The sequence below is a fragment of the Pyrus communis genome, chromosome 13, assembly GCF_041283825.1.
Source record: "Pyrus communis isolate YQ-2024b chromosome 13, ASM4128382v1, whole genome shotgun sequence".
Taxonomy (NCBI): domain Eukaryota; kingdom Viridiplantae; phylum Streptophyta; class Magnoliopsida; order Rosales; family Rosaceae; genus Pyrus; species Pyrus communis.
In genome coordinates, this window is record NC_142577.1 from 22,377,606 (window position 1) to 22,402,049 (window position 24,444).

Sequence of the window (24,444 nt, forward strand, 5' to 3'; positions counted from 1 at the left end):
TTAAACCATTCTGATCCATCCAATATATGACAACACCAAAAGAATGGAGCAACAACATACAATAAAATTCCGTGACATGAGCGTATACACTCTACGTATAGATAAGCATCCAATCAAGGTAGCAAAGTTTCTCTTCCAAATCAGACCTAAACCAAAGCGAAAGAAGATGCCTTGATTAGGGCATGAAACAAGCAAGCATCAAATGCAACTTCCAACAAAGGGAAAACCAAAACCACGGCGTACCGGACCATGACCACCACCTACAATGACGAGTAGGAGTTATTATTCAAAATTGCTCGTTGTCAGATTATAGAACTTTTTGTTTATGATCAGAATTGTATCATTCTATAAGGATTGCTTGTGCAAAAAATCAATTAAAACTAATATCGTTTAGTTATCGAATTGCAAAAAAACAGATGAAGAGAATTAGTAATACTATCACAAACTGTCTATGTATTTGTTACAATAAATTAACTAAAACGACTTTAGTTCATTTTTGGCAGGGATGATGTTTGTAGAGTCATTTATAAGAACAAAATTTTGTAATTCGAATCCAAAGAGTTTGGAATATAAGTTCCAGTGGATGCATTGTTCTAAAATCACCAATAGGATCCTCTACGGATCCTTTTGGTGAGGATCTTAGAGATTCGTGAATCGTGTCCATTTATTGTACATCGTACGGTCATTTTTTGTCAAGTACATTTGGTGTTTAATTTTAAATAAAAATATTTAAAATGATTTCTGATCGCACAATATATAATAAACGGTCACGATTCATAAATTTCCAGGATATCCATTCCGGATTCCTAAAAAAATCACAACGTAAAATAAGGTTTGTTGTCGTCAGCGAGACGAAACGGAACGTTTTCGTCGGCTAGATAAATTATTGAATTTCGCAGCCGACGTATCCATTCTCCAGTGGTCCAGCCGAGAAACATCAATCCTCTTAAGAAAATAGCGAGAGAAAATACGCGCACTCGCACCTTTCCACTCCTATTTTTCTCGGCAACCAAACACAAGATTCGTCCTTTTTCCCACGATTACCTCCTCCAATCCCCTCTCGTTGTCCACAGTTTCTCCGATTCTACGCCCACTCAATCCATCCGATCAAACACTCACAGGCTCTGAAACCAGTCTTCTGAAGCATCAAACCTAGCAACACACCCAATTCTCTTCGTCTGGGATTGGATTGAAATTGACTGAGTCGACGCGGAAGGATGTTCTTCTCGGGCGATTCATCGACTCGGAAGCGAGTTGATTTGGGGGGACGGAGTACGAAGGAAAGGGACAGGCAGAAGCTTTTGGAGCAGACAAGGTTGGAACGCAACCGCCGGTTGTGGATACGACAGCAGAACTCGGCGGCTTTGAAAATCCAGGTTTGGACTTGTGCATTTTGCTTTCTATGCGGTCTAATTCGACAGTGTTGAGAGTTGAAAATGTGTGGAATTGGTGAAAATTGCATCGGTTTGATTGTGTTTTTAACTTAATTAGTTGGAGGTGTATGTTGCCACATTCTGCGGTGTAGTTTCGATTGTAAAAGACAGTAAATTGAGGTTCTTTGGGTAGTTATTGGTAATGGTTTGTGCATTGGATGATAGCTCATGAAATGTGTGGAGTTTACGGAGTTTGAACTTGTTTTTAATTGTTGCGGGATAGATTATGTGGTGGTCAAGAGGATAGGTGGAAGTTGATATGTTTTGGTTATTTAATCTCTGTTTATTCTGAATGCCTGTAAGTGCTGAACGCTAATTAATTTACTATGGTTGATCGGGTGAGACGTGCTTTCCAGGTTAGTACATAACTGGATGTACAGATTTGTGGGAATGCAGCTAACATTCACCTAACCACATTTTTCACACCATCAAATGTTTTAACTTACAACTTTATGCTTGGAATAGATAATTATGTGAAGAATGAAACGTTGAGCACGTGTTGATTTTCTAGAACCAAACACTGACCAGACATCTTCAAAATAATATTAAAGGTGTATACTCAGCTTACATGTGTCTGAGGCATAACTCAGTTTTTAGTTTCACGCCCCATGCGAAGAGAAGCTACCAAGTTCAAATTGTTTTCAATTGTTGCAACTGGACTGAAGAAGTATACATAACCTAGATTTGAGAAATTCATATTAGTTTTATAGAACGTGTGCAATATTTTATAAAAGCTAAGTGGACATAAGCACAGCTGGAAATAGTGTAATGTGCCTTTCTTATGATATTTAAAGGGGCTTTACTTTTCCTTCCTCTCACTTAATGTATGTACGGGAGAACGTTTGCCATCCTTCTGTCTCTAGTCAGCCTTTCTGAAATACTTTTTTCTATTTAGGTTATGACTGGTCAATAAAGCTAAGTAAATTTGCATGACATGGATTTGATGTCATCAAGGTAATAAATGTAGCAATCATCCGTCCTTTGGTGTCGTATTTGTGAAATTATTACATGTGGCTAGAATATCTATTGAAGCATTGAAAAGGTGAATTTTCAATTAGATTCAGACTTATATTGCACGTTACTGGGTATCCGTATGCATATATGTCTCAACCCGGTCACTAATTTTAGTAGGCTATGAGTACTTTTTTTATTGCTTTTTGTTTGAAATAGTTTTTCTCGGCCGTTTGGCTAACATCAAGTTTATCATGTCTCCATTCGAGTTTTTCAAGTGTTGACTAATTACTAGCTACAGAAATGCTTCAGAGGGAGGAAGGTGGCAGCGGCTGAACATTCTAAGGTGCGCGAGCAGTTCTATGGAAGATATGGGAAGCACTGCCAGAATGTGGACAGGTTAGATTTGGATCCATATTATCTTTTATATTCGACTTTTGTCTTAGTTATTGTTAATTAAGCTTTGCTTTAAGCATCGCGACCTTCTTCAAATTGTCCCTGTGCATTCAGGTTTAGTTTTGGTCCCGATTCAGAGTTTCTACGGCAGTTACTTTTCTTCTTTGATGCTCAAAGCGTTGGTGATTTTTCCATCCTTGTGGAGACGTGCCGGTTGCTTCATCAATTTGTCAGAGATACAGGTAAGTTTATTCTTTTATGAAGAGCTGTCTGTACAAGAAATTATGTGATAAATATACCTCACATAATAAATTCTCTCTCAAAAAAATGAAAAAAACCATATACTCCACTGGTAAATTCTGTTTTGGGCTGATCTTCTCTTGAATTCTCATTTTAGTGCAGGGATTACTATTACGGTTTCTCTGTTCTCATGTATTTTAAGACTTAACCTGAAACCCGTCCATCTCCCCCAAATGAGTAATGAATAATTGGCACTATATGTTCTAGGGCCGCTGAGTAGGCTTGGTTTGGTTTTTAAGAGGGGTTAATGATTTGGTTGATTGTAAGATAATTAGAATCTGACAAAGATAGAACTAATTTGTAATAGCTTTTTATGGTTAAAAACCCTGAAACCTTCAACACTTTTCTACAATCCAGATTTATTTAGATTGGAAATCATTGGTTGCCCAAACAATTCTCAAAGGGAACATGCCAATTCTTCCATTAAGGATCTTCAACTGTCCATGACTTAGTGCGGTTGATTGTGGTTTAAAGAGATATGACTAGCCTGTCTTCACATTAAACCCTGATCCATGCTGTACTTGATAAGTATGGAGCTGGCTACAAGTGTGCTATTGATCTGGTTCTTATCTGATGAATTTCAAAATTTGATTATGCAGAAATAGCCAAGGAAGCACATTTTAAAAAAAACTTTTGTACAATTATATAATAATATTGGTTTTAAGATTTAATGAAGACGTCTTGAGGTTCTGCTTGTTTCACACTGCTTAGTGCATGTTGGGTGTTGTTGACAATATCTGATCATGAAACAGGGGATATTGTTAGCCTCATTGCGGGCATGGATTATTCGTACAAGCATGCTTTGGTGAAACACAGAGTGAAGCAGCTTGCATATATCTGTATTAAGGCTGTTCATCAAAACAGGTTGGTTGCATCGATATCAATTTACTTTTATGTTTTTGGTCATTTTTCTTCCGGACTTTAAGAAAAGATATAGAGTACCTGGAGCTGACGGAAGACTTGGAACAAAATCGAGCGCAGTGGTGTTTAGGATTCATACAGCCAACCCCAATTTGGTGTTTTCGATCTCATGTGTTTTTTTTTGTTTTTTTTTATGCCTAGCTCAATTTTATTATGAGCATCTCATTTCTTGATTGATTTCTTATATAAAATCACTACTCAAGTCATTATATTGGTTCTCATTTCTAGGCTCATTGTACTCTTTTCTATTAATGGGCGGGTAAATGAAAGTTGTTGTACTGTGATGACATCTCTTTTGCATCTAATAGCACATGGAATCGTGGAATAAAAGCTATTCTAGACATTGAAATTCTAGGAATTTTGTGTTTACGGTTACATTTCACTTTAGTTGTGTAATTTATAATGGCTTAACTAATTCTTTTGTTCTAGTTGTTGGGTTAGAGGACTTGCTGATTTGCGTTTCACTAGACTTTCATGCATGCTAGAAAGGAGTCATCTGCAAATTTGTTTTAGAAGTGGGATATGAACTATAGTTCTATGGTTTTGTTGGTTTCTGATGTCCAATAAATATATGGTTTTTGAGTTGCGTGATAACCCATAGTTGCATACTGAACTGAGTTATTGGACAGAAATCAGTTGAAGGATCAACTATTTGCAGCCCCAGAGGAGCCCACCATGTCAACAACTTTATTGTTAGAAGCATTAGTTTTATTGATAGATCCCAAGCTTCCATGGGCTTGTGAGACAGTTGGCTATCTTTTGCAAAGAAGGGCTTTTGTCCTGTATAGAGAGATTATTTTTACAGGAAAGGTATGCACCTGATTCCAGCTCTTTGTTCATACGCAATAGCTTTTGTTCAAACAGGAGAGGCTTTCCCTATAAGCCAAATCACAATTCAAAGAAAAATGTAGTAAACCCCCATTCTTTTTACGAAGTATGAACCATTAAGGAAACCTATAAAGGTTTGGCCTCATCTCGGTCAAGAGCACCCTAAAGTTATTAATCCTAGGGCTGTTTCTAATGTTATGGTAATGATTTCTTGATTTTGGCATCATGAGACTCCCATTGAGCAAACTTTGAAATTATCAGTTTCTGCATTTAGCTTCAGATTGGATCCATCAATATTTCCTTACAACTCTTTCCCCTTTACAAACATACGAAACTGAAACTCCCAAGAAAAAGAGTTCTTCACATTCAATTTGATGGGCAAATTTCTGAATTTTCTGACATTTCGAAACCCCAAGATGGATCAAAGAGAAGCCAAGAAACCAGAAAATAAAAAATAAAAAAATACTGAAAAAGATTTTGGCAACATGACACCACAGTTCTACTATGATGTGTCAGACTCAAAGAAAACCTATAACCTCCTGTAAATCAGATAGGCTCTGATACCATGAACAAAATATTACCAAGAATGTATTCTGTATATTCTTCTCTCTGAGGCTGAACTTATAATACATCATATAAAGCTGTGAGCGGAAACTAACACAATATTCCTAAACTAAAGGCAGTTACATCAATCAAGAAATCATCGCCACTTTAACACCCAATGCTAACCCCAAATAAGTTATTGGTGAATCTTACACCCCACTCCAAACATAGTTGTCAAGCTTTGGATCTCCCTATCATATTAATTCCTGAAACTAAGGTTTCTCGCAAAGAAGCGACTCAGAACATCTATAACAAGTGAACAAGGGTGATGACAAAGGATCACCTTCTCAGCCTTCAATTAGCTTTAAATCTGCTTTCCCATTAATATAGAAAGTTAGCTGAAAGCTCTCCCTTAAACTTTTTTTTCAGTTTATTTGATTATGTATTTTTTCTAGTCTTTCTGTTTCTGGAGATCTGTCATTTACTCTATGTTGGCATTCACACATGAGTGAACTCATTTCCTAAACCTACGAGTAATGGGGTGCAGGAAAGTATAAAGACTCATAACTCAATTGGCAGAGTGTCTTCGTTGGAGCGTGGTCTTGCTGTTGTAATTTCTCACATTGGTCAGGAGCCATGTACGTGCCCAAACATCGATCCACATTGGAGTTTCTCTTCTCAAATTCTTACAGTTCCTTTTTTATGGAAGCTATTCCCCTACTTAGGAGAGGTAAACTTGAATCACTTGGTACCTATGTCTTTTGAAACCCTCTTTTTTTTTTTTTTGTTTTTTTTTTTGACTGTATTAAGATTTCCCGTCTTATACCATTCTGCAATTAAGATAATCTCTTTTCATTTAGGTTTTTGCAAGACAAGGGCTGAGCCAGCATTACATTAATCAAATGGCACTCTGTGTGAAAAGTCATGCTGATGTACTTCCAAAAGATGCATCAATTGAGTTACCCGGTTATGCCTGCCTTATTGGAAATATATTGGAATCTTCCGGAGTCGCTCTATCTCAGACTGACTGCTCATTTCAAATGGTAAAAACCAGACTGCTATCAGAAGTAGAAATGGCAACATGTAATGGTTATTTAGTATGTTTTGGTTCAAGTTGTTGCATAAATTTATGTGCTTAGAAATGAGGGAGGTCTTAGGTTCAATTTTAGCAACAGGTGTACTTTGTGATCTACTCTGGGGAAAAATTAGTACGTATGGTGATTAACATAGTACGAGTGATAGGTTTTTGACAATGGATAACTATTCTTATAAATATGTATGGTACATTAGTACTTCATGTGAAGTTTCTCATTGTGCTCACTCACACACATGCACACATTATATATATATATATATATATATATTTATAATCCATCCTTTTTTACGGCTTTGATCCCTGATTTAATTCTATCCTTTCTAATATCAGGCTTTAGACCTTGCTGGCGTTGCAACATTCTTGTTGGAGGCCCTTCCTTCAATGAAATCATCAAATAGAGAAAGCAAAGAAGGTCTGCATTCCAAATACTGTATTTTATTCCCCTCTTACTATTGTTTTTATAGTTTCATTTTTTCCTTGTTGTCTCCATCTATAATCTTCTGTTCAATTTTTAATGTGTAATATACTTAAATTCTCTATTACATGTGTACAAATGTACATACATTTGGTGATTTTCAGATTCGATGGGTGATGATGACATGATTGAAGGAGATGATGCAATGGAAGTTTGTTTAAATAACAATTTAGAGCGACAGATATGTGATGCCATAGATCTGCGCTTTCTTCTGCAATTAGTAAGCCATCTTGTGATTATCTAATTCTATTTTCTATGCAAGATGCAAGTACATCTATTTTAAGCCAATTTGTTTTAACTCTAAATTGTAACAAAGATTTGTTGTTTAATGTTTTGAGCAGACAAATGTTTTGTTTGGAGGTATTTCACTTGCCAGTGGCTCGCACCACGGACCTGATGATAAAGAGGTGTCAGCTGTTGGTGCGGCTTGTGCTTTTCTACATGTTACTTTCAACACCTTACCTCTGGAGAGAATCATGACTATACTAGCTTATAGAACGAAACTTGTTCCGGTGCTTTGGAATTTTATGAGACGGTGCCATGAAAATCAGAAATGGCAGTCAGTGTCTGAGCAGTTGGCGTATCTGCTGCCTGGAGATGCACCTGGCTGGCTATTACCTTTGGCTGTATTCTGTCCTGTGTACAAGTAATAGTCCCTTCTACTTTTGCTTGGATCTTGTCTATATATATTTTAGTGGTGTGAAGTTAGTTTTATGTATTCTGTGTTGATCCTAGAGTATTGCGTAGCAGCTTGAGATAGCATTACCTATGATTCGTTCGTTTCCCTTTTGTTATGGATCAGGCACATGCTTACATTAGTTGATAATGAAGAGTTCTATGAGCAGGAGAAGCCACTGTCATTGAAGGATATCAGATGCCTAGTTATCATACTCAGACAGGTGATTCTGTAGTAAAATGATCAAAAGAAGGATGTTCATTGTAGAACTGACATGTGGTTATCCTTTGGCTAAATGTAGTCTATAAGGCTGTAATTTGTTACTTTCTGTGTATGACATTGGCAAGCAAGATGTACAAAACTGGATCAATTGTTAATTCTGCACATAATGTTGATGTTTACTCTGAATTTCAAATGAATAGTTGTATTATCTGGACTCCTTTTTTTGCAGGCCCTATGGCAACTTCTTTGGGTGAATCCTACAGCTCCCACTAATTCTATGAAACCTGTCACAACCCGCGCTTCTAATAAGAAGCACCCTGTGGAGTTAATTCAACATAGGGTTAGCATTGTAGCTTCTGAACTCCTCTCCCAGGTATTAACGAGCTATGTGTTGCGTCTGTTTTATTGAAAAAGGATATACCCTTTTTATTGCACATTTTGTGTTTGCCCTCTCCTTTGCAGGTTGTCTGATTTTTGGTTCTCTTTTTAGGGACATGCCCCAAATACAATGGACAGGAAATCTTACTCATTTTTTTTTTCCAATTTGTTGTGTGTAGTTGCAAGATTGGAACAATAGACGTGAATTCACATCCCCCAGTGACTTCCATGCTGATGGTGTCAATGAGTTCTTTATTGCACAGGTAAACAGTTCCTAGGTGTCTAGAACCAAGATCTTGCTAGCACTGGTTTTAATGTCTTTATTTTTCAGGCTGTGATAGAAAATACTCGGGCAAATGACATCATGAAGCAAGCTCCCTTCCTGGTACCATTCACAAGCAGAGTTAAAATATTCACTGTAAGTATTTAAGTGGTTAGAGGAAAAACAATATGCAAATCTTTATGCACTTAAGTCTTATCATGTTTAAAAAAAAATTAATTAGTTTCTTCAAACCAATTTGTCAGTCACAATTGGCAGCAGCTAGACAAAGACATGAGTCTAATTCTGTATTTACCAGAAACCGATTCAGAATACGGCGGGATCGTATCTTGGAAGATGCTTATGATCAAATGAGTGCGCTGTCTGAAGATGATCTTCGGGGACCGGTAATGCATCTGTTTTTGTTTGTATACATACAATAGATGAGGGTTGTGGTTGGGAGTGTTTTTGACAATTCGATAAATGCTACCAAATAACCAAAATAGTTACTTTGTAATGTTTTGCTGAGTGCTTTTTGGGGTCAAATAGGCACTGAATTTTCAGAGTCTGCCTATTTTTGCAAGCACTTATCCTCTCATTTTCTTATCCAACACCAGAATAACCGCCTTATCATTTTGACCTGTCTATTTAATTTGCAGATTCGTGTAACGTTTGTAAATGAATTTGGGGTTGAGGAGGCTGGAATTGATGGTGGTGGGATTTTCAAAGACTTCATGGAGAACATTACTCAAGCAGCCTTTGATGTTCAGTATGGATTGTTTAAGGTTAGAAAATTTCCTTTCATCTATGTTTCTAAAGCCTGTATTATCTATGCACAGTTAAATCTATGACTCTGAATTATGCAAAAGAAAGTAAATAGCAGTTGCACATTTCAAAATTACATTCATCAAGCAATAAAAACCAGGGGCTCGTAGCTTCAGCAGTAGTGTACATTTGTCCCCATTTTCAAGACAAAATTTAAATCCTTCCTCCAGTCTGAGTAAACCTCCATGTAGCAGAAACAATCACTACTAGTCTACTAGAATGCTTGATGAAAGTCAAGTTTCCCGTGTGACATATGATGTGTCCAAAAATTAAGTGGAAACAGATGTAGAAATGCATACCATGCTTTTTAATAAGAAAATCAAAATAGAAAGTCCAGTACTAAAATAAATTGTGTCTCGAAATTGTGGTAGAAGCTGACTCACAATTATCAGACAAAAGATCTTTCTTTATTATGTTGTTAGCAATGTGATATTCACACCTAGACAGGTCATAACTTTGCTACTTAGGTATTTATGTTTGTGCTGATTTTGCTTATTTGTGTTCCTCCTGCTTTGCTTGGTATATCCAGGAAACATCCGATCATTTACTCTACCCTAACCCTGGTTCGGGAATGATTCACGAACAGCATCTCCAATTTTTTCACTTTCTTGGGGTTCTTCTTGCAAAGGTATAAAAAATTTTGTCTACTGTTTTAGTTCGTATGATGCTTCTTCATGGTATCACATGTTCGATTCCTTACAGGCCATGTTCGAGGGGATTCTTGTAGATATACCATTTGCAACGTTTTTTCTGAGCAAATTAAAACAAAAGTAAGTGCATGTTTTCTCTTGAGAAAATCTTGTTGATATACCATTTGCAACATGCTGCAATGTTAATACTAGAAATCTCTTTCTGTTTGTTGATTAGGTTCAACTATTTAAATGATTTGCCTTCATTGGACCCAGAGTTGTACCGTCACCTTATTTTCTTGAAGGTAACCCAGTTCTTTCTAAATATGCCTCCTGATATATTGTAGCATCTACCGATTACTCAGGTTTATTTTGACACGATTCTAAGAAAAAGACTACACAACCCAACATCTTGATGCGAATACTCAGTTTAAAGAAATTAAGTAAAATACTAAACTCATATCTGACTTCTGTTGCTGTATGCAGTCTATTGATGTATGGTTATAAATTTTAACATAGTCGATGGAATTTCACAAAAATGCACCAAACTTTATTGTGACCTTGGTATAAAGTTCTCTGATATTCAATTTATGTATACAAAAACACTTTCTAATCTTTATATTTGTACAATATACTGTTGGATTTAGAAATAGATTTGTCCTATGGAATGGATATTTGTTTTAGGAATCCAATTGCATGAATTGCAAATTTGTATTTAGTTATGTCAATTTTCACAGTACCTGTTGATTATAAATTTTTATTTTTCACAACTAAATTTCACGTTCCAGACTTTGACGAAATTTATTCTTAGTCTACATTTTATTGGATTGGATACTATAATCATGCTTGATGAAAAGCAGTTGGTTCAATCACTATCTCTCATCTGCAATTTGGTTTAAAGTGTGGCTCCTGTTTAGTTGCATGTAGAGCTCACTGCGACCTGTTTGCCATTATATCTGCAGCATTATAAAGGTGATATTTCAGAATTAGAATTGTACTTTGTCATTGTAAATAATGAATATGGAGAGCAAACAGAAGAGGAGCTGCGTCCCTGGGGCAAAAACCTACGTGTCACTAATGAGAACGTCATTTCCTTTATTCATCTTGTTGCCAACCATCGTTTGAACTTTCAGGTAGTGCAACTCCATTTTGAACTTTTTCTTGTTCCAAATGACGTTGTAGCTTCCTCACGTGAACATGACAAATGATCATTTTCAGATACATCAACAAAGTTTACATTTTTTAAGGGGGTTTCAGCAGCTTATACCGAAAGATTGGATAGATATGTTTAATGAGCATGAACTTCAGGTATATTCGTCTACCCTTTGGCTTTGTTGCTTAGGGTTTGTTGCTAAAATAACCTGAGTATACTCACTTCTTGTTTGCCGGTTCTATAAGATCAATAAACTAAAACAAGCTTAGTCATTCTGTCCAATTTGACAATATAGTTGTGATGCCATTATTGCATTTAAGAGTTGCTAGTGATGCTACGAATGGTTATTTTGAGGTTTTTGCATATATGTATCATGTGTGATATTTTTTGTTATGCTGTCTCGGTATTGGAACACTAAAATTGTTCTGAAGAAATAGCCATTATGCTGTACAAGAGTACTACCATGGCAATGCGGGATGTTGTATGTGGCAATGGCATGCTCGGCACAACTTTAGAGTTTCTATTGGGTGGAACCTAGAGTCAGATCCACATTGTTTCTCCTAGTTACAGTCTGAAAAAAAAATTGTATTAGGAAGCAAAAGTTTAATCATAATCCATTGTTTGATAAGCGGCTGTAGCTGTAATATACACTTTGACACGCTTTTTCCACATTCACAGGCAATTATGCATAAATACCTTTTTGACCCGCCTTGTTTTTACAGCTTCTGATATCAGGTTCACTTGACAGCTTGGATGTCGATGATCTACGGATGAACACAAATTATGTGGGTGGCTATCATAGTGTAAGTTCCTTCACATTTGTTTTGGCTTATTTGTATTCGTGTGGGACATATAAAACTGTTTGTGTGGATAAATGTAGCTCTAGATGAACCCAGTCATTGGTTGTCAACCATTTTCATTACATTTTCCCGTGACTGATTATGCTTGTTATTTGTTTTGACAGGAGCATTATGTCATTGACATGTTCTGGGAAGTTCTGAAAAGTTTTTCATTGGAAAACCAGAAGAAATTTCTAAAGTGAGTTTTTAGTATCCATCACAAAATCCCTCGAACATTTTTTGTGTTTTGGCTCGTCAAAATACAACAATGTCGGCTATTGCGAGTCCCTGTAATTAATTGGATTTGAAGTTGATGAACATCAGGAGAGATACTGACTACACTACTTTTCATCCAGATTTGTGACTGGGTGCTCTCGGGGACCTCTGCTTGGATTCAAATACTTGGAACCATTATTTTGCATACAGAGGTAAGAGTTCATGAAAGATTTATATGTTGGCAAAATGGCTAGTTTATTTTGCAAAAAGTTTTCTTTTTCTCTTGGTATTTTTTTTACCTTAATTTTTCTGCCTCTTTCCATAGGGCTGGTGGCAATGCAGCTGAAGGAGCTCTTGACCGATTACCGACTGCAGCCACTTGTATGAATCTCCTAAAGCTTCCACCATATAGAAGGTTGGCTATCTCTCTATATTTTTTGGTTTTATGATTATATAAGCCATTAAATGTATTCGGCTGAAATTGCTTCCTGGTTATGATGCAGTAAGGAGCAACTGGAATCAAAATTGATGTATGCTATAAGTGCAGATGCCGGCTTTGATTTGAGCTGATTGAAACCGTGCATTCTAGTTGCACCTAATCTAATCCCCTGCTTCTTTCTTCTGTGGAGCAAACCATCCTCGAGGCGGAGACAGTTTACATCATGCGCTGTTAATTTGATGTCCCTGCTTGGAATCCGAGCTGTGTAATAATCGAACAGACTTCAAAAAGCCGATAGAGTGAAGCTCAAACTTGATGGCATGTAGATATTCATATTTTCCGGCAAGCTCCTGATTTGACATGTATATATCTGTGGGGTGGTGATCTGCCGAAGTTCTTGCTACAGCTTTGTTAAGTTTACAGATTATACATGCAGGTCTTGGGTCAGTCGCTAGTGGCTTTCCCCGGCATGAATAGGCGATTGTTTTTATAACTGTAACGTTCCTATTTTGTTTTATATATTTCTGTAAAGGAGAAGGGGCAGATTTTATAAATAGTAAGTGCTTTTAATTCCTCCTGTTGAACAAGTCATCTGCAGAAATAATTATGGGCTTGTTTGGAAGTGCTTTTAAAATAATTGAAAGCGTTTTTTTGAAAAATTGTTTTTGGGTTTTAAAAGCACTTCAAGTTTTTTTTGGAAAAAGCACCAGATATGTTTTTTGCAGAAAACACTTAAAAGTGTTTTTTCAGGATCTATTTGAATTTTTACTAAAGATTGGTTTTAAAAACATTTTCACCAAAAACGCTTTCAATCATCTTAAAAGCGCCCTACAAGTCTCGTGTCGAAATACACGAGACTCGTCTCAGAGATGTGCATAGCTCTGATTTCTCCTGCCCTCTGTTGATGCTTTATTTTTTCTCTGTTTGGTGCTTACACGCTGATACTTCAAAACGAGTTCGTGGTTCGCTTTGCAAATGGGCGTGTATATCAAATGAGAATGCGGTTTCCATATCATTATATTAACCTAAATGGCGCAAGAGTCTACATAAATGCAGGCTTTTATGGAAACCAAAACTCAGGTACGAGAGAATAAGTATCATTCTCATTCTTATTTATGTCATATCATGCGTTCACTTATAATCAGAAAATGAAAAAGTAAGTGAACCTTACATTGGTTTTGGGTATGATAAACCTAAAACATCAAGTACACGATAGGCGGACTGGTTGCTTAAGGTTGTTCATCACAAACTTTACGTCCCCATTTTTTCTATACCGGTTCATGATTCCTCCAATTTCAAGTAAACCTGCTGTAAAAAAAAAAAAAAATCCTACTTGTATTATTATCACTATACCAAGTAGAGAACTGTTAAACAGACTCTCTCATAAGTGGGATTCTCCATGGACTCTCTGTCACCTTATGTTTTTGGCATAATATTTTATATTGTTGACATAATAATTGATGTTAAATTGTGTAGTGGCAGATAGTCTATAAAATGTGTGTTTATGTACCAAGTAAAGGAAAAACATGCCCAACGCGCGTGACCAGGAAACTAGAAGTTATATAATTCCCGCTTCATGGTGTGATAATTGGGTAAAAGCCCTCTGTCGTTCGCCATTTGTTTGTCGCATAGAATTGTAGAAAGAGAAGAAAGGCTCCTTCGCCTTTGCACAGAACGCTAATAACGCCGCCGCCGATCACGCAATACAACACCCAGAGACAGAGGAGGAGCCTCATCGGCGAAGATGGTGAAGGTCCGGATGAACACCGCTGATGTCGCCGCCGAGGTCAAGTGCTTGCGGCGGCTCATCGGCATGCGCTGCTCCAACGTCTACGATCTCTCCCCCAAGGTCTCTTCTCTCTCTCTCTCTTTCTCCCCTCCATTCTCTCCTTCTTCTGCCTTTAATCAATCAAATTCGCATTCCTATGATTCTCAAATGTGTTGTGAAATTGGGTTTTCTGCAGACGTATATGTTGAAGCTCATGAATAGCAGTGGAGTCACAGAGTCCGGCGAGAGCGAGAAGGTTTTTCTATTGATTGAGAGTGGCGTCAGATTGCATACGACTCAATACGTTCGGTATGCCTATCAGTTATTGCATTCCATTGAAATTTGCAGATAATGGGTAAAAGGATATCTTTTTTTCTGCAATTTGTGCAGGGATAAGAGTAATACTCCATCTGGGTTTACCTTAAAATTGAGGAAGCACATACGAACACGAAGGCTCGAGGATGTACGGCAGCTTGGATATGATAGGGTACAAGCTATATGACATTTCTGCAAATTGGGTTCTTTTTTTCAGTTTTGGCTTTTTTTACTGTTTAGTTTCTGGATTTTGTCTAACTTTTGTGGTCTCCTTTGCAGATTGTTCTCTTTCAATTTGGGCTCGGTGAAAATGCGTACTATGTTATATTGGAGCTTTATGCCCAGGGAAATGTTATTCTCGCAGATTCGGATTTTATGGTCATGACCCTTCTTCGCTCCCATAGGTTAGTGAGTAGCATCCATTTCTTATGAAATTGTTAATTATTGGGCTCACTTTCTTGCACATCAACTTGGCATGTTATGAATAAAAAGTTTTCCAGTTCTTGCTTAATTATAGATGTGCTACTATTTGTGTTAGCATTTGTAGCTTTAAGATTTTGCTAGAAACATCTTTGCTAGCTTCTGATTGTTCTTACTGTTCAGTAAGAGAGCACACAAATTTCTGATTCTTTTGTTTTCTTTCTCTTAAGTTGAAATATTAATTAGGTGGTAATTCTCATTTAATAGGGATGACGATAAGGGGGTTGCAATCATGTCACGTCATCGTTATCCAATTGAAATATGTCGAGTTTTTGAGCGAACAACTGCTGAAAAGTTACAGGAAGCTCTTACCTTGTCCAAGGAACCAGATAACAATGAACCCGTTAAGGATCATGAAGGTGGAAATAATGTGCCTGATGCACCAAAAGAGAAAAAGGGTAAAAGTAAAGGTGGGAAGCCTGCTGAGTCAAGTAAAAGTAGCGGTGATACTAAAGCCAAACAGGCCACCTTGAAGAATGTTCTTGGGGATGCGTTGGGCTATGGACCTGCGCTATCTGAGCATGTTATATTAGATGCTGGCCTCATTCCAAATACAAAAGTTTCTAAAGAGAACAAGTTAGACGATAATGCAATTCAGCTTTTGGTTGAAGCTGTTGCGAAGTTTGAGGATTGGCTGCATGATGTCATTTCAGGTGATAAAATTCCTGAAGGGTACATTTTAATGCAGAAGAATTCAGGGAAAAGTGGTCCCCCATCTGAACCAGGGAGTTCTGTCCAGGTTAGCACACTGCCTTAACTTGCTTTAGACTAGTGTGTAATTTCCCTTTTTTCTTCCCTTGGTTGATGGAGATCTGCCTAGTTAGGATTCCATTACATGGTGTTTTAAACTTTAACAGTGACTTCTACATCTATTTTGCAGATATATGATGAATTCTGCCCCATATTATTGAACCAATTCAAATCGAGGGAGCATGTGGAGTTTGAAACATTTGATGCTTCTTTGGATGAGTTCTATAGCAAAATTGAGAGTCAAAGGGCAGAACAACAGCAAAAGGCAAAAGAGAGCTCTGCCACCCAGAAGCTTAATAAAATACGTGTTGATCAGGTTTGCCCTGTTTCTTCTACTATGTTATTTGAAATTCAAAGGCAGGTTTGAGCAGATTTTTTCTGCGTTATGACTTAGGTTGAACCGAAATTCCATGTACCCTGTCCCCCTTTGTAGGGGGATGGGTAGAGGGGTCAGGGGTTCCGAAATATTAATGTTTATATATATACTTGGTTTACGTTCTGCATTCTATGTTGTTGGACCATATGTGCTATTTATGCTTGGAATATTTTTTCTCAATCATTTCAACCCTATGATATAGGAAAATCGTGTTCACATGCTAAGGAAAGAAGTTGATCAGTGTGTTAAAATGGCGGAATTGATAGAATATAATTTAGATGATGTGGATGCTGCTATAGTAGCTGTTCGTGTAGCTTTAGCAAAGGGCACAAGTTGGGAGGATATTGCTAGAATGGTGAAGGAGGAGAAGAAATATGGAAACCCTGTTGCTAGCCTCATTGACAAGCTTCAGCTTGAAAAGAATTGCATGACATTGCTGCTGAGCAACAATCTTGATGAAATGGATGATGATGAGAAGACTCTCCCTGCAGATAAGGTTTGTTTGAATGTTCTATTTTTCTACATCTTCTCTAGAATAAAATGATGAGTCGCTTCATCTTACCTTCTACTTCCATTACCTTTCTTCCCTATTATAGGTGGAAGTTGATTTAGCACTTTCAGCACATGCCAATGCTCGGCGGTGGTATGAACTAAAGAAAAAACAGGAGAGCAAACAGGAGAAGACTGTAACAGCACATGAAAAAGCATTTAAGGCAGCGGAGAAAAAGACTCGTCTCCAGCTGTCACAGGTAGCTTCAGCTTCCAGAGTCTTATGATTTAGTTTTAAATGGCGAGCTTGCAAATATAAAATGCAAATCAGTTGTTTTAGCCTTTTCGCACAACCAAGTTTTTCTGATGGTATTCATCCAACTGCTAAGTAGAAGCTGTAGCATGTTTAGCACAACAGAATTTTCAAGGCACGGTGTCATAAATATAAGGACAGAATAATAGGGATTCAGAAAATATATACTGTGTGACAAGAGCAGTATGTCAACATCAATGCGACCGAAACACGAAGCATATATTCGTAGACGTATAAAAATATGTATACAAGGAAAAACAGAATTATTTATAAGAGGAGAAGCATACTTAGCTGTAGATTTTTGTCACCATTATCCAATATAATCTTAGAAGATAGCTGTCTTCGATTTTTTAATTCCACTTTGTTTCAAATAACTTGCAGGAAAAAGCTGTTGCTAGCATTTCACATATGCGCAAGGTTCACTGGTTTGAGAAATTTAACTGGTTCATCAGCAGTGAGAACTATTTGATTATCAGTGGACGTGATGCTCAACAAAACGAGATGATAGTCAAGCGCTATATGTCAAAAGGAGATCTGTAAGTCAATGTAGTTATGTGGACATAATACATTTTAGTTCTTGTCTAAATGATCTAGCACTACGAAACAATAATTATAGATTTAAATAATACACTTACTGTGATTTATGATTGTTCTTATAGTGTGTGGGAAAATTCTTCCTGAAGCTTATATCCATCATTTAGTTTTGTTTTGTCTTTCAATTTTGTATGTCCTTTGCATTGGTCACCGGAAGTGTCTGCATGTTTCTTGTCTATGGCTGCCTCCTCAGAAACTCCTCTGCTATTGGCGATTGATAATTCTTGTTCCCTTTCTATATAAGTTTCTTTTATTAAATTTTATTTTTTATTTTTTTATAAGTTCTTGTTTCTTTTTATTTGGATTTCTATTCTTTTTTTCCTTATCCAGTGACTTTGGACTTTCTTCTTTTTATCCTCCCTTGATTTTTTTGCCCTTTCGTGATTTCACATCTTCATACTACTCCAAGAGAAACGAAAGGAAATAAGCTTATAAATGGAGCTGACAAAATTTATTATTGCCACATTGATAGGAGATAGGAATTCTTGGTTGGTCAATTTCACATTTCCAAGAATCTTTAGTTTACCTCAAAGTTATTACAAATATGCCAATAAGTAGCTGCTTATTTCATTTAGTGTGAAGCCAACTTAGCATCTTCTTTCTCATGTTGATTGATTTAAAAAAAAAAAAAAAAAACAGGTATGTCCATGCGGAGTTGCATGGGGCTTCCAGCACCGTGATAAAGAACCATAGGCCTGACCAACCAGTGCCTCCACTTACATTAAACCAAGCAGGGTGCTTCACAGTAAGTCACAGACCTTCATGTAATGCTTTTGTTTTCATATTAGTTTATTGTGTTATTGCGAGTGCTTCATATCACTGGATGTGTAATTACTGAATAGTTAACTGATATTATGCTCTAGGTTTGCCACAGCGCAGCATGGGATTCAAAGATTGTCACTAGTGCGTGGTGGGTTCATCCTCACCAGGTCAGTAAAACTGCTCCTACTGGGGAGTATCTGACAGTTGGAAGTTTTATGATTCGTGGGAAAAAGAATTTTCTTCCTCCACACCCTCTAATTATGGGCTTTGGGTTGTTATTTCGCTTGGACGAGAGCTCATTGGGCTCCCATCTGAATGAGAGGAGGGTAAGAGGTGAGGAGGAAGGGACGAATGATGTTGATGAAAATGGACCTCTAGAAGAGGTATCTGATTCTGAGTCAGAGAATGAAACCATAGAGGAAAAACTTGCAGAAGAACCAAAACCCGCTCCTGATTCATCTATACATATTGATAAACCAGATCTGAAAGACCCATCTGGGAATGGCTTACTTACAAGCAATGCTGAAGCAAAAGACTCAGCTGAAATTCCCATGAAAGAAAAGAAGACCTTTAGTGATGCTGATATTTCTGTAAATGGTGTTTCATCTGTCACCCCAGAACTTGAGGATCTCATTGATAGAGCTCTTGGGCTTGGATCTACAGCTATGTCTGCTAAAAAATATCAGATTGACACTTCTCCAGTTGATTTGGTAGCGGAACCTAATGTTGAGGAGAATAAGGCTACAGGAAGAGAGAAACCTCATATTTCAAAAGCTGAAAGAAGAAAGCTCAAGAAAGGCCAGACTGGTAGTGCTCATGAAGAACAAGCTGATCTGCAAAACGAAAAATTGAAGCAACATGAGATTTCAGTCAGTCAGCCTGAAAAGGAAGTTCATGAGAAGAAGCCTAGTGGTGGAAAAACCAGCCAATCAAAACAACACAATATTTCTGCCAGACAGACCGAAAATGAAGTTCATGATAAGAAGCCAAGTAGTGGAAAAGCCAGCCGTGGACAAAAGGGTAAACTCAAGAAGATGAAAGAGAAGTATGCTGATCAGGATGAGGAAGAAAGAAGGATCCGTATGGCTTTGCTAGCTGTGAGTAAAGTTACTTGCACCATTCTTATATTTATAACCAATTGATTTTCTGTAGCCCTTAATTCATCTTTTCTAAATTTGAGCTTTGATGCCTCTTAAACTTGATGCATAATTTCGTGCTTTTTCGTACACATGCATCCGCATCTTTGCATGTGCACTAGTTATAGAACTTTCATTCTAATATTTTCTCACAAATGAACTGCAAACATATAACTGTGTCCATAACATCATCCTTAAGAATTTTCCTATGATTTTTTTGAAGTTATACCATTTTTTTGCTCAAGAAACCTGATAATAGATCTAAATGACGATATTTGTGAATTTCAGTCTGCTGGAAGAGTACAGAAGAGTGGAGAGTCCCAAAATGAAAATTCAGCTCTGGCTGAAGATAAGAAACTGAGTATGTCATCCTCATTCTTCATGTTTCATCAGCGTTTTAAACTTCCAAGGCCATAGGCCATCTTTGCTGGTTATTTCTCTCTAGTATCATATAATGGAAGTCGATTGTTTTTTTTTGTGGTTAACGTCAATTCTTATTAATCTAGCAGGTCCTGTCGATGCTCCAAAAATATGTTATAAATGTAAAAAGGTAGGTCATCTGTCCCGGGATTGTCCTGAACATCAAGACGGTACGTTACATAGTCATGCAAATGGTGGAGTTGAAGATGACCCTCCTGTGGGTTTGGATAAATCTACTTCTGAAGTTGACAAGGTGACAATGGAGGAGGATGATATTCATGAGATAGGTGAAGAGGAGAAGGAGAAATTAAACGATGTTGATTACTTGACGGGCAATCCACTGCCCAGTGATATTCTCTTATATGCGGTGCCTGTCTGTGGTCCTTATAGCTCCGTCCAGTCTTATAAATATCATGTGAAGATAGTTCCTGGCTCTGTGAAGAGGGGGAAAGGTAAAGAACTTCTCACATGAATTTGTCCGCTAACTTTTAAAGTACCTGCAATGCTAGGATAGAAAATTATCTTCTCGTTTCCCTTACGTGCGTTTTTTTTTGGTTCAAGTGCTTTTATCGCATCGGTTGACCTCTTTCTTGAATTCTTTTTTGTAGCTGCGAAAACTGCCATGAATTTGTTTAGCCACAGGCCGGAAGCAACGGTTAGAGAGAAAGAGTTGATGAAAGCATGCACTGATCCTGAGTTGGTTGCTGCAATTATCGGCAATGTGAAGATAACATCTGCAGGCCTCACTCAGTTGAAGCAGAAGCAAAAGAAAGTCAAGAAGAGCAGCAGCAAAGCTAAGTAGGTAGCCTAAACAGCTTCGTGCTGCGTCAACGTTTTGTAAACACAGACAACACTCGTTTCCTCTGTTTGGACCCGTCTCGGATTGTTACGCCAGTATACTCTCTACTGCACAAAAGCAGAATAATGATGTTTCCATTTTCCATAGCTAGCTATATGTATAAACAGTTTTGTTAAAGCAATGTAATTGTGTATTAGCATTACAGGCGGTATGGGGCATGAGCTTTTACAAACAATTTCTACAAGAAAATTAAAGCGGGACAAACCCCGAATATGCTGAGGAACATTTACGTCTCAGTCAGTCACTTCAGCCGGGGGAACGTCCCTCAAATCTAAACCCTCGACAGCCAAGTCCGAAGTGAGAGGACCCAAGAGTCCGTCGGAGCTGATGGTTAACCCACTTCCTCAGCCAGTCACTTCAGCTGGGGGAATGTCGCTCAAATCTAAACCCTCGGCTGGCAAGTCCGAAGTGAGAGGACCCAAGATTCCGTCGGAGCTGAGGGTTAACCCACTCTGCAAAATTAAGGAAAAAAGCGTACGGTTAAGTTAACAAACATGCCAATAGCCCTAAAAGCTGATTCTAGTACATTCAACTCTGGTTTCCTAGTCTGCTTTTTCCATTTGGCATTCGGAGCAAGTTTAATGAAATAATAAATCAGCAAGTACCTCCGGCTGGAAACGGAGCATGTCCGCACGAGCCATAGCTTCCGCTTGAGCAATTCTCTGCCGGAATGTCTGTGCCATCTCCTCCGCCTAATAGAACAGAATAAAAAACATACATATAAGTCATTTATCTGGTTTCAGGAAAGGTAACAAGGACATAACAGGAGAAAACACAAGAAGAAAGGAAGATTGACCTTCACTGCTACAACTTAGTATTCGCCATTCGGTTAGTGAAACTAGTAAAGATGTTAAGAGGTAATTGTACAGAAAATACCTTCTCAAATACAAGCTTTGGATTGCGAATCATGTCACCGGGAGTAGGTTCTAACTTCTTGGTAGAAAGACTTACACGGCCTCTCTCACGGTCATGGCTCAATATCATGACCTACAAAAAGAGTACGAATTTAGAAATGTTTTAACAGTGGCAAAAGACTATCAGCCAATAACTTGCCAAGGATATAGTATCTAGACCTTGAGAGTGTCACCAGGTTGGAGAACTGTCGCAATATCAGAGACTCGGTCATGACTGATCTGACTAACATGAAGAAGGCCGTTGATTCCACCAATGTCGATAAAGGCACCATATGGCTTCAAGCTCTGAACAGTACCAAGGACAACTGACCCAATTCCAAGCTGTGCTTGGTTGTCTGCCATGGCCTTGCGGTTACTGAGGACAAGCCTAGACTGTTCTTCATCAACCTCCACAAACTTCAGAGGAATCTCCTTTTCAAGAAGATCTTCTGCAGTTGATTTCTAATATATAAAAGTAAATGTGGTTCAGATACTGAAGCATTTAGTGTTAACAGTAATTCGAACTCAGAACTATGCCAGTGACAGCGCTGAATGCCGAATAGAAAAGAATTTTGGAAGGAAGAAGCATAATGTTATGGAACTGCCTGTTTAATTCATGGACTACCACACAAGCAAATGCAATCAGAAAGATGGCATAAGTATCAGCTAAGAAGAGAATTGGAAATCTAGAAGTGAGGTTAAAGGACTAACTGTTGATATCTGGGAGAAAGGAACAAAACCTCTAAGGCCTTCCACCACGGCCACCACTCCACCTTTATTCGCACCAACGACCTGAACAAATACATTTTAGAGCGCTATTTGTCTGAAAATTACAATCATATTCATGATGCTTGGAAATATATACCAATTCTAACATTCCAGGCAAGAAACCAAGGTAAGAAGATACTTACCTTACCCTTGACAACAACATCCTCAGCTTGGAGCTGTCTACATCTTTCCCATGATAGGTCATACTGGATGGACTTTAAGCTCAAGATCAAGCTATCGTCAGCTCCGTTTTCACCAATAATCACAAACTCCTCTCTCACTCCGGGAACTATGCCCACTTCTTCTACACTCTTTATTTTGTGAATGCATGCCTCTTCAAGAGGCAAGTATGCTGAAGATTTTGCAGTAATGTCAACTAATGCTCCATTGTTATCTATATTGAAAACTGTTCCCCTCACCTGAAAAAACAACCACAAAACAAAGCCGTGTGCGCAAATTTAAAATCTCCCGCAGGATAACAAAGAAACTACATATGCTGCAAACAGTTACAGGTACTCACTGTAAACCTATATGACAAGTGAAAAAAATGAATTGAAGAAAAGCTCAAAACCGAAAAATCCACAGGCATTGCCCATGTAAACTTACATAACCACAAACAAAGTAGTGCCATTTCCAACACTTTATGCAATTGTAGATTCTACACATAAAAGAAGAACAAATAGTTCTTCTGGGTATGTTTAATGTGAGCCCAATGACACAGACCCAAGTCTCGAATTCGATACAAAAAGACATATAATTTCTTCGTTTCAGCTCATATACATCAAACCATTTTCCCATTTAATCAAAAGGGTTAAAAAAAAAGAACCAAATTTGAATTACCAAAAGGAGAGGTTGAGAGAAAGACCTTAGTTCCAATCTCAGAATTGAAGTCGTACTTCTCGAGAGCGTTGTAAAAGGAGTCGAGAGTGAAAGAGACGCCTTCCATGGGGGCAGTACGACACCGTTCGTGAGCATCCTCGAAGATTTCCTTGAGCTTGAGGCGCTCTTTGGTCTGTGCATTCGAGATGACCGCGGCGGAGACGATGGGGAGCAAACCCGGCATTTTGTTTTGCTTCGGCAGGATTGAGGGCTTCGAAAGCCTCGAGGTGGAGATCGGTGAGCATCTTAAGCCTGTGAATTGCTGAGCCAGAGACGCCATGGCTCTCTCTCTCTCCCTGTTCTTTTGTGTTGCTTTGCTCGCAGTGTGGCTTTTCAGGAAGTTAGAAGTTTTTTTTGGTTTTGCTGATAAGGCACTGACGCGGGAGGGAGAGAGAGAGAGAGAGTTGCATGGATTTTGGACAATGTGATTGTGTTGATGTTTATGGGTCATGGTGGAAGATCGGCCCATTTAATTGGATCTAGATCCTTACTAAATTTGGGCTGTCATGATCCACAAGGATAGTCAGGGCAACAAAGGAGAGACTTGATCGAAACTTCAGTGCACTATTACCATACCGTCCTGAACTAATAACATAATACTTTATTAGAGTCAAAACACATAATATTTATTATTGGCATGAATGTCACAATGGCGTTTAGAATGAGAGGAACTTGTTTAAAATAATTACACACTTACAGTGGCGTTTCGTACCAATAATACAATGATGCGTTAATTTTTTGCTATATATCTTTGCATCATTAACATAAGATATATTTCGTGGTGCACGTGTCATACGTCATTCTCATAATGAACAGCGTATATAAGTAGCTTATTAGGCATGAGGCACCTGTGTGACTAACTGTTCATTATGAGAATGATGTATGACACGTGCACCACGAAATATATCTTATGTTAATGATGCAAAGATATATAGCAAAAAATTAACGCATCATTGTATTATTGGTACGAAACGCCACTGTAATTGTGTAATTCTTTTAAACAAGTTCCTCTCATTAGGCATGAGGCACCTGTGTGAAAGAAGAATGAAGCCATAATATTCAT

General features: G+C 37.9%; 3 protein-coding genes across 4 annotated transcripts; 2 read left to right on the top strand and 1 right to left on the bottom strand.

Annotated features, from left to right (window-relative positions):
- The first annotated feature begins 854 nt into the window (after positions 1-854).
- LOC137736881 (E3 ubiquitin-protein ligase UPL6) lies at positions 855-13,152 on the top strand. Its single transcript, XM_068476189.2, has 26 exons — positions 855-1,376; positions 2,686-2,783; positions 2,895-3,022; positions 3,833-3,944; positions 4,631-4,811; positions 5,920-6,102; positions 6,233-6,415; positions 6,799-6,880; positions 7,048-7,163; positions 7,285-7,589; positions 7,746-7,842; positions 8,071-8,214; positions 8,399-8,482; positions 8,551-8,637; positions 8,745-8,885; positions 9,138-9,263; positions 9,833-9,931; positions 10,006-10,073; positions 10,171-10,237; positions 10,895-11,065; positions 11,151-11,240; positions 11,808-11,888; positions 12,050-12,123; positions 12,281-12,352; positions 12,466-12,555; positions 12,644-13,152. Exons 1-26 carry the CDS (start codon positions 1,218-1,220, stop codon positions 12,708-12,710), a joined length of 3,105 nt encoding a protein of 1,034 aa, XP_068332290.2. The 5' UTR covers positions 855-1,217; the 3' UTR covers positions 12,711-13,152.
- Positions 13,153-14,105: 953 nt separating this feature from the next.
- On the top strand, positions 14,106-20,983 carry EMB1441 (zinc knuckle (CCHC-type) family protein). 2 transcript variants are annotated; one of them, XM_068477212.2, is made up of 14 exons: positions 14,106-14,428; positions 14,544-14,656; positions 14,738-14,834; positions 14,942-15,066; positions 15,350-15,881; positions 16,023-16,208; positions 16,471-16,764; positions 16,865-17,017; positions 17,452-17,606; positions 18,304-18,409; positions 18,528-19,523; positions 19,851-19,923; positions 20,069-20,434; positions 20,591-20,983. In XM_068477212.2, the coding sequence occupies exons 1-14, from the start codon at positions 14,324-14,326 to the stop codon at positions 20,782-20,784; spliced, it is 3,495 nt and encodes a 1,164-aa protein (XP_068333313.2). In that variant the 5' UTR covers positions 14,106-14,323; the 3' UTR covers positions 20,785-20,983. The 2 variants fall into 2 exon arrangements, with proteins under 2 accessions (XP_068333313.2, XP_068333314.2); XM_068477213.2 differs by having other exon boundaries at positions 14,168-14,428; positions 20,072-20,434.
- LOC137737670 (small ribosomal subunit protein bS1c-like) lies at positions 20,890-23,744 on the bottom strand. Its single transcript, XM_068477214.2, has 7 exons — positions 23,368-23,744; positions 22,646-22,921; positions 22,446-22,526; positions 21,915-22,196; positions 21,718-21,828; positions 21,447-21,533; positions 20,890-21,293 (listed from the first exon to the last, which is right to left on the bottom strand). The coding sequence occupies exons 1-7, from the start codon at positions 23,659-23,661 to the stop codon at positions 21,186-21,188; spliced, it is 1,239 nt and encodes a 412-aa protein (XP_068333315.2). The 5' UTR covers positions 23,662-23,744; the 3' UTR covers positions 20,890-21,185.
- Positions 23,745-24,444: the final 700 nt, after the last annotated feature.